Consider the following 10,747-nt stretch of genomic DNA (forward strand, 5'->3'; position numbering starts at 1 on the left):
GCCCTTTTAGCGTTCCAACAACATCTCGCGAAGAAATGGCACGCATACACACACGTGACGGGAGTAAGAACCTAAAGCAATCACATGACTGGAGAATACACACTCCAATTTGAGCCATTCTCAACTCAACTGGTGTTGTCTCATGGATCGTTCGCGGAAAACCCAAATATAAACTCTTAAATCAGTATTTGCAACAGTGACACCCCCACACGCGTGGGAGCTGCCCTTGTGTGTCACAAACGTATGAAAAAGCGAGGGAGCTCTTTCATAGGTGAAAATAGTATTGCAAAATCCCGACTCATCTCGTATGAGACACTAAATGTGAGAAACGCCATGTAGGGACATTTTAATTTGTACGCATTGAATTCACTAGTGTTCATTGATTTCAAGCATTTTTATCTCATGGGAACGTAAAGAATCGGTGCCGTGGAAAATAATTATGTGATTATTAAAAATGGATAGTTTTGGGGTTACACACCCCGCCATCAATTCGTCGAGAGGGTTGTTCCGTGGCTTTAAGGATAGTTGCTGCTTTATATTTATATATTTCTTATTTACGGATCCGTACATATTTAACGTCACTTGAGATCCTGACTTGTTAAACCCCACCATGTCAACTAACCTAATCGGATTAAAGCATGTTAAAAGTCTTAACAACATTGTTTCCAAATTTAAATGTTCCCATTACAGAGAATCACGATAAAAGCAATAAGACACAGGAGGAAACGGTTTTCTCTGGAATCCCAAATGCTGCCTCCTGCTTCCTCGCGTCTGTCGGGACTTCTGCCTGTTTTATGCATTGCTGTATGCCTATCTGAGTGTGTGTGGAGTGTGCTTGGCTGTGTACGGCCTGCAAATACCTTGTCAGTTAGCCATAGTAGAAATGTGAATTTCACGATGTGGTGAACTTACCAAAGGGTGCGCTAAAAGTACTCCGTGCTGAACGATGGCGCACTAGAACCATCTCTTGACGATAGCGAACAAATAAATTGCTGTCTTAACCTTATCGGGCCACAAATATTATTCTCCAGACCATCGCATGCTATATTTTCTAATGTGCCTCAGCATGTCACACCAGTGACCTGGCGATTTTTAAAAACTTGTGCTAACTCAAAATACTCCATATTTTCCTAATAATGAATGACTCGGGAATTTTGTGTTGTTTGAAAATTGTGTTTCGACATTTTTATATCGCTTAATCTCGAGTGAAATGGATCCACTAATAGCAATTTGCTGATACGATCATGCCTATTCTTTTATAAAAAAGTTTCTCTTTTTTTTCTAATTCAATTAAAAATAAGACTTGGGGGCACATGAGAATTCACCAAGGCGATGAGCACCGTCGTTTTCACAGTGGACAAGCGAAATGGGAGTGCTTACCGCATTTAGCCTCGGTGAAGTGTATTGGCATGACTTTTGTAATGCAAGACCCCCAGACTATGTGACCCAGTCTGGACCAGTCTTCCGGGGTTCAACTACTCAAAGTACGCACTTCATCGCATTTCACGTCTTTACATGTGCAGCATTTACCGCATGTGTATACCCTGGCTTTAATATTTTTTGAGCCTCTCAGCCGAACTATTTTAAGTCTTTAGTAATTTATCCATTATTCAGCTATGCTCTTAGGACACCATTTTCAGTCGCCACCTTATTAGCTAAGTGCACTATCCTAGCTCCTATGGTCCTATGGAACGTGGTGGGTGATTGGTGAGCAATGTGAGTTGATCCAACCAGCGTCGTAGAAGCTGATTTGACATCCATGATTCAAATCTCCACGCTACGAGGCAAGCCCATGTTTTCCTCGGCTTCGTCTTCTTTAGAATTTCGGTTTATTTGGGCATTTACTAATGTGTAATACTTTTTAATCATACCCAACTTCACTAAATAAAACGTAAATTCCACTGAGTTGAAATATCCTTGATTGTGGCGAATGATCAATTTCCTGTTTCCCCATCATTCATTTCAAGGTGTCACTTAAATGGCCTATAAATTTTTTGCCCGGTTAAGTAAAATGTAACGGCACTGAAATTTACTAAAGTGATGCCTATAGTCCTTACATTATCTACTGAATTTTACATTCTGGTATGCAAAATTAAAGAAAATGAACAAACATATGACTCAGGCGGGACATTGCATAGGCCCACCCTATAGGAGGTGATTACCCTCTTGCCATTCGACACTTATCTTGTATACCGATTTCATCGGCGAGAAGCATATTAGGGAATTCTGGAATACAATCGAAAAGGTAGAAATCGGTACTTGAGACAGAATGTTAAGTTTTGTAGGTGTGTTATTTACTCAACGCAGGTAATTACTCGTGAAGGCCTTTCCTTACAATAACAAAGCCACGTTTTCTCTGCTTAAATGTGAACTAATGGGAATTGTCTGCTTAATGCGACAATTGACAGCTCTAGGGTTTCGTAAGTAAAAGTTATTCTATCTACAGACAGACGTCACAGGAATCATTATCGGGGCCAGTAATTCTTTTGATGTAATCTCATTTCTCTTTAACTTGCTATAATTGCACAGACCTCCCACAACACCGAGTTTCAAAAAATTGTGAAAATTATGATTTTCCAAATGCTGTCATAAGCTAAATAGTCAGTCTTCTTCTGATATAGCATCAAATACCTTTGATAATCCTACTTAATTACAGAAGGCAGACATCTTCTCGATGATGAAAGTTGAACCTAGCTAAAGTCCAAGTGGTTTATTCGATTAACACGAAGTCTAGCACAATTGCCATAGAATTTCATTCAAATTGCATAGTAACTTCTTTTGCTGTTTGTGACAAAATAATGCTTCACAACCGATTGGGTCCAGAAGTTTGTTTATTACGAGGATTAAATAGGTATTTTCAAGACTTTCATAAACCACAGATCTGATTCGGATGACTGACGGCCCGTTAAAGTATGTTTGGTTAGTAACTAGGCTCTCAGTTTTGAAGTCTCAACTCTCCTCAATCTCGTCAATACTGACTCATGCGTCTACGCGTTGGTATGGTACCACACGAATATGCATACGCATGTTGTATTGAGGATAGCCGAGAATCGAATAGCAAAGTGGGAAACCTGGCCATTCACAGCACTAACCCCCATAGGCGCGCACACAGGCATTCGAGTTTGCCAACTCAAAGACTGAATAAATTTGGAGGAGATATTGGCTTGCGGGTGGCGTGAAACCCGTGCTTGGTTGTATCAACAGAGGTAAGAAGTGTTGTTCTCGTGATGCTGAAATGTGAGCAGAGACGCGATCAGCACGCGGAAACGCGTGTATGTGCACACACATCCACATCGCGGCGTGCGTGTGCGTGTGTGTAAGCGATGACACATCGGGCTACCGATTGGTCAATGCATGAGTGGTGCAGACTTCTGAGCTCCAATCAATGACCACCTCTGAGCAGCTATTTGACACCTGAAGTGCTATCGTCAGCTTTACTTTTCAGAGCACCAAAAAGAGAGTGCACGCTCACCCAAGAAAGCCTTTTCCTGGTGTTTTCAGACTTTTCAACTTGCACTCACAACCATCTTTATCGATCCACCTGTTTCGTAAGTTTCACTTGATTGTTAACCTACATACCTTGACCACAACTTATATTTATGTGCCCTCCTCCATTTTCTGAGAGTGCCTTGCAATCCATTTCAGCATAAAGGTGATTGGGGAACCGGGATTGAAATTTAGCATATAAAACTGATATCGTCAACGTTTTCTATCTGCTTCAAATATAATCCGATCCAACTTTTTGTTCTAAAAAGGCTATTATATAATCGAGTCACTGCAACCCGAAGAAAGAAGGTTAAGACGTAGCTGATTTTGAGGTAGATTAAAGTGTGAACCAAAATCTAAGCTCGTAGTGCCGCCACCTATATTGGGTGTAGGTGGATAAAAATCTACTGATTTTGATCTTGATATTCCATAAGGTCCACTTATTCTACTAATTCCACAAAAGATCCAACCACAATCCATACCAATCTACGCATTGAATTTGAATTTGCGCCTATTTTACACCAGTGAGTTCATATTAGGTTAAAATAACCTCTCCATTCCAACTATTTTTAAGTATTTGTAGTAGATTTATGTAAACAGTTTTGCATATTTCATATTGTAGGTTTTCTGGAGAAATCTACTGCTGATCTACCGATATGGATGATTACCATAGCGAGGAGGGAGCTTCTGGTGTAGGTTTTTGAAGTGCCGTATTATGTAGGTGGAAACTTTTGGACTGAAATCTTATTTAGTTTTACGTCCCAGGCTCATATGGAATTCTCACCTGCCACATCAGGTTAAAGTCGGGACATTATATTCCATTAAATAAATTGCTCTGAAAAATTCTGATTTGAATTTTACCTATGAGGTCAATATAAACTTTGAAGTACCCGTATTTCCTTGCCACAGTGTGTCATCCACGTCGAAAAGACTACTTTATGCTCTTCTTAATATACATATATATACATATAAGTTGCTAAGATTATACGCGAACAAGCAATAATATACAATATTATTAGCCTCATTCACTCCTGTAAGGATGCCAGAAAAAATCAAGCATCTAAAGGTGATCCAATAGTTATTTTTCTCTTAAATGACAACCAGGGTATGCTTTTTTGATCTAATTTATTTGCTTTTAAGTAGTGTCATATTTCTGGTGATTGGTCTACCCTCATAGCATCCTGAAGCAAAATACGAAAGCTGTCATCGTCGCGCAGCAATAATCAAGATAATGCTCTTACCCATAAGCAATTATCCATATCGAAAGTACGCCTGTTAGTAAACATTCGTTCCCTCCATCTTAGGATCCTTGCTTCTATTATGAAATTCCGGGAGGCCTTTTGGATAAAGATGTTATCGAAATAACGGGATACTTTTATGGAGAGAAGTAAGTTGTCCCTACCTCATGTTTGCTTTAACGACCCCATTCAAGAATTAGATCCCCAAGACTAGCTGCTTTTTCAATACTACCATAAATTTTAATATTGTATTTTTGCCAAATCATTGAGACATCTACCTGGTGCACTAAACTTACCTGCAGCTGTACACTAGCGCATTTTAATGCCACGTCAAAGTGAGCTGAATTTAAACTGTATCCAAGGTACAAAGTTTAGAAATATTTCAACTTATGTAAGCAAAATTTTTACTAAAAGTAATTACTAACTCTCGAGAAACCTTACTAATTTTAATTAATTGTGAAATTTCAAAGTACTATAATCTAACGATTCCATCTTGCTCTACGGAACTTTTCGATGCTGTTCAAATGTGAATTTATCCTGCTTGAAATCCAAATTAGCGATAGCTTTCATTTGACTCTAGTATGCGTCGTTTTTTCAGTAAAATGACGCGAGGCAATATTAAAGAGTAAATGCCGTAAATTGTTTGCAAGAGGATTTATGCTATGAGGACGTTCCTACTCAGAATTACGGTACTTGATTTTAAGATATTTTAAACAATGTAACTTCTCTTCTCCCCTTCAGGATTGTAATTGAGGTCTTGGCGGATAAGTACGTTCGGGATGGAGAAAATGCTGCTCTCCCACTGCAGTTCACCCTCACCAACAAAGGGAACTGGACTGCTATGACCTTCAGCCAGACGGTGCCGCGTCAGACGCAATCGGGCACCGCTGTACCCAAGGAGAACTTCGAAATTCGAATCATTGCCCTCGATTCAGCCTTTGAAGTGAGTTCCCTCATTCCATTAGGCTTCTTTAAATTGCAGTGAATCCTGGTAAAAGATAGATCAAGCTGCAAGACAAATGTCACTACATATTGTGAATGTCAGTCTGATTTCTCCCTTTAAAATAATCTACACATAAAATTATGTACCTACTTCACTGGCTTGATTTTTATTAAATTAATAAAGGGTTCATTTACATGCATTGCTCAAACTTTTTAATAGAAACCGAACTTATTCTGGTCTTGGACGAATTTTATCGCCACCTATAAATAACAAAAGTAAAAGATCTCATATTGACTTAATATTTCCTTGAAAAATCGACAATTCGCAAATAGTTACACAAATATACTCTGCATAACGGTGTTGTTATTGAGAGACTATTCTTATTTGATGTTGAAATGCCTTTTAGATCTATTTAAACGGGAGTCGTTTGTGTATTCAGAAGCACCTGATTCCACTGCCACTGGTTACTCATATATCTATCGACGGTGAAGCTGAATTCACGGGGGTTGAATTCAAGGACTTGTGCAGTGAAAACGATGCTTCTATTCACAGCAACACGTCGCTGTCAGAGCAAAACCAGTTTGCCATGGCACCCGAGGCTACACCTGGATTCACACGACTTTCTGAAAATCGGCGCTCTTCAAATCGCAAGCCTAAGTCTCCCATTCTGGTACCAGCCCACGGGAGTTTTCGAAACAAACCAGCATTGGCAACAACTCGGGAGGAGGCTTCTTTGCCATTGAACGCTGAAATTGACCAGCAACCCACCATAAAGAGCACTGTTGCAGCAGAACCTGTGCAAGCTTCTTCTGGTCCGTCAGTTGATGCGCTCGCGTCTAATGTAACAACTCCAGGTAAAGGTTCAAGCCTACCAACATCTGGGAAGCGTTCCACTGATTCAAAGCACAGAAGCCTTCGCGAGAAACTGCATTTGAAAAAAGGCTCTAAAACCTCTGTTCCAGATGCTGTTCAAGAGGAAAATCAGTATGGCGCGGGAAGCTTAGAGGATGTTTGGGTAGAAAAGGGGGGCCGTGAACTTAGCGTGGATGGCACAGGAGCTTTTGTTGTAACAGGAGCCACGTCGGTACCAAATCTTAGCATGCAGTCGGAGAAAGAGAAGAGGCGATTCAGCCTTCTCCGTGGAAGCAAGAAATCGCGGTCTATTTCCTCACCACCGGACAATGCAAATGCAAAGGGTGAAGGTAAGGATAAGAAGAAGCGTCATTTTGGGGGAATCCATATTGGCAAGGGATCAAGGAAGAATGCAAAGGGAGAAAAGGAGCCAAAGTCAGAAAAGGAGTCGAAAAAGAAGTCAGCCCTTGGCAAGAAACACCTTGAATCACAAAAAATTTCGGACAAAGGTGGTGCTGGTGCAAGTACCATTCAGGTGACCGAGAGGAATGTCAGTGCTGAATATGCCAATCCAGAGCCTCCGTCTGAAAAGATGAAAGCCCCATCGGTCGAGCTTGCCAACAAAAAGCCTAAGGCCTCGACACCCACTTTTTCACACACCGCCTCACGTGGTTCATTCATGGGTCCCCATCCCAAAGGCTCCTACGACCTGGGGGAAGCACAGAAGTCCTATGAAGTAAAACGCGGAACTTACCATAAAATACAGTCTGACACAGAACTCGCTATGGCTAGTAGATCGACTTCACGCAGTAGCGACAGCCAAAACAGAAGTCCCAGGGTCGGCCGTGACAGTAGATCGCGAAGTCGAAGTGCATCGTTGACATCGACATCGAGTGGTGCTTCCTTAGAAGCTGGTGTGGATATTGCTGTGGTTAGAGAGGAAAGTAAAACGAAAAAGAAAAGTAAATCCCCAAAGATTAAGGGTGAATCGCCTGTTATTGCTGCTCGGCTGATGGATAGTTCCGCTAGGGTCAAAAACTCAATCGAAAGCCTCACTTACACTGATCCTACCCTTGATATTCCCCTTCATCTAACAAGCGCTGGAGGGGAAACAATTGATGTAGTGAAGGAAGAACACAAAAGGAAAGAGATGGAAGGGAAAATAAAGGGAGATTCGGCGGAGATTGCTGATAATTTTGGGGTCAATCGTGGCATGTCAGGTGATTACGATACTTATACTGGCAAGCATACAACAGTGCCCCTCAAACTGACTCAGGACGACCTACTCTCCACCGCTGAAAAGAGCTTTATGCCCATCATAGGTGCACAGGGTTCCTATAACCTAGAAACTGCACCAGACACGCCCGCAGGGACCTATCAGACGAGGCTAGACTCCAGTTGGGAGGACGAGGCTCTTTTAGTTCACAGCTCAGCAGACGCTGTTCAGCACTCACAACCACCGGAAAAAGATATTAATGTGCGTGAATCTGCCGTTGTGGCCGGCACTATGGGCACCAAAGAGAAGAAAAACCTCCTCAAAGGAGAATCCGCCGAAATTGCCTCCAACCTCGTGGATGAGGGACGTGATAGGGTTCATGGAAATTCCTCTACCGGTGGTATTCCCCTATGCGGTGAAAATGGCATTAATGTACCCTGGCGGCTGGATGAGACTAACAGAAATGCTCAGCCTATGCCCTACAGCAGCGTCGCAAAGGGCCGTAGCCACTCCATGAGCTCAAATAGCTCGGATAGCCTTAATGCTCTAAACACATCTGGTCGTCTCAGTACCGGTGGTGATTTTGCCGTAGAACCTACCCACGAGGACAATGCAGTGCACGCTGCAGCACCGATCTCTACTGATGCAAACCTTTACGGTTCGAAATCGGCGACGCTGCCCGCCTCTGGTGGAGCGGGTCTTGAAACATCGGGTGCTGGTGTGAGCGCCACTTTGCCTGCGACCGCCTCAGTTGTGGTGAGGAGTAAGGATAAAGACAAGAAGGCCAAAAAGGGTCATGAGGGTGAAGAAAAGACGCGCAAACGAGACCGCGTTTCTGGCTTCTTCAGAAAGATCTTCAAAAAGGGAAAGAAGAAGAAGAGTGAGTTTTTGTCCGCTTTTGCTTTATTTCTAGGGGTAAAAAGCAGAAATGCCTTAGCACTTCCAGTAAAGCTGAAATTATGCATATTTTTCGCGTAAAATTGTTGTTTAACTTAATGTGCGAAATAGCTTTATGTCGAGAAAGCACGGTAGTTCATATTTTGTGTTCCTGGAAATAGCCATAGCAAACCAGAGATTCATTCTATCACCGCTTTCATTCATCAGCAAATACAGCATTTAGTAGGAGGATCAATCTCTGTGTAAAACTTGAATTCACTTATTTGTCTTTGAGGCAAAGTAGGCGTGTCGAACGTGTGTCAAGGAACTTTTTAATTATCATGAAGCTTATCTAAATTAAGGTACTTCGCAAAGCGAGCCAGAAGAAACCGGTATCTCGGAAGGTGTTAATACGGACCCCGAGATGACGGAGCAGAGGAGCTCCTCTCAAATGAGCCTTGATACGGATGAATATGACGATACCGCTATTAGTATCACCGCTAAGCCAAGCGACACCTGCCGTTATGCGTCTCAACTTTGCGGTGACGAACCGACTCTAAAGAGCAGTTCTTTGATTGAAACTATGTGTGGCGGCCAAACTTTGACTTACCCATTGCAAATTACGGCAGCCCACATCTCCATTGACGTCAGCAGGGTTGAAGCAAATCACATCGCTTCTGGTCCCCCTATTCCTACTCAACGCACAGAGTCTCTCGATTCCTGGAGCTCTGTTTCCCCTGGTGGAAGCCGCAGACATTACCATCGCTCATCTCGACACCGAGCTGAATCAGTATCTTCCTGGAGCTCTATTTCTCCTGGTGGTACACGCAGATATCGCCACCGTTCAACCGCTTTTGATAGTAGTGAAACCAAACCTAAGCAGGATTCACTGAGTTCTCCAACTCGAGACCTTCAGGTGTCAACAATCATGGCTGAGCAGCAGGCACCTGCTTATGCAGTTGCACCAGCTAACGGTCGCGACCAATCCTATGACTCTTACTTTAGCATAACGAAACAGGACAGTGGAGCTGTTCATGCCGCCAAGCCACGACCTAGCTCCGCTATGTCATCAAATTCCTCCATTTCTGGCCTTTACGGTCGTGTCGTGATCGTGGGTCAAAGTTCGGACTTCCGTACGCGTATACAATCATACAGAAAGGCTATGGAGATGCCGAAAAAACAGAAACGACCGAAGGGTTATGACACCGACTCATCGGACAGCTCCATTTCATCCATTGCCTCCGATAAACTGCCTCCTTCGGTTGTCAAGTCTAGGGGTGGCGAGTATGCCATCTTTGATGATGCCGGAGAAACTATTTTCGAGAAAAGTCCCGTGAAAATTGAGGACGTCTACGCCAACAGTATGCTTTGGTAGTTTTGCAATTGTGTTGTGGTATTGTGTAGTTTTATGCAATAGTTTTAAGTTTAAATTAAATTTTTGAATGTTAAGTTGCACTTTGCTCACATCGCATTTGACGATGGTTTAGTAAATTGTGCACACCTCTCTAATCCTCACTTTTTTCTCAATATCGTTTTTGTAGACTCAAGATACTAAGGAGGCACTTGATGAGACAAGCACCACCATTTCAAATTCCATTTTCAACAGCAATGCGTTTCAGCTTTCGTGTTATGCGTCCCTACCTTACCTAGACACCAGAAAAAACCAGAAGTAAGGCCATGTACGCACATCTTCCCTGCCCTTTTACACACACACGAACAGGTCCACAATACCCACCTCTTCTTTCATTCTCTCCGCTTTGCCTATTCCACTTTCCCTTCCCAAAAAAGCGACATTTTGATACTCCATTTTTCGTCCTCTCTATCCTTTCCTCTCCTCCCCTCACGCACGGCGATTTCAGTCCGTACAAAAATGTTTCAGACAGAACTGACCCATGACTTAATGCTTTACGTTGTGCGATAAAAACTATCTTCTATTAATCATCTTCTAATTGTGTATTTTCCCTTAGAATACGGCAAATGAATGTAACATAACTCCCTCTGATTGGAGATTTGGCTCTAGTCTGAATTCACCTCGTGCTGCTACATTAATTGGCGTTCTCCCTGGTCTTGTTAAAGTCCAGCCCTTGGAGGAGATTTCACTTGAACATAACTTGGTGAAATTTCGAAATTTAGGAT

The 10,747-nt window shown here is 42.3% G+C and overlaps 1 protein-coding gene across 1 annotated transcript; it reads left to right on the forward strand. All coding sequences in view use genetic code 11, as the record gives it.

The window, feature by feature from the left end:
- Positions 1 to 4,142: 4,142 nt before the first annotated feature.
- EGR_01786 (hypothetical protein) lies at positions 4,143 to 9,986 on the forward strand (the record flags this gene model as incomplete). The annotated part of the gene is made up of 5 exons (XM_024491035.1): positions 4,143 to 4,178; positions 4,791 to 4,873; positions 5,466 to 5,667; positions 6,074 to 8,615; positions 8,974 to 9,986. 5 exons carry the CDS (start codon positions 4,143 to 4,145, stop codon positions 9,984 to 9,986), a joined length of 3,876 nt encoding a protein of 1,291 aa, XP_024354491.1.
- Between the last annotated feature and the right edge of the window lie 761 nt (positions 9,987 to 10,747).

The sequence above is a fragment of the Echinococcus granulosus genome (assembly GCF_000524195.1).
Source record: "Echinococcus granulosus chromosome Unknown EG_S00007, whole genome shotgun sequence".
Lineage (NCBI taxonomy): Eukaryota > Metazoa > Platyhelminthes > Cestoda > Cyclophyllidea > Taeniidae > Echinococcus > Echinococcus granulosus.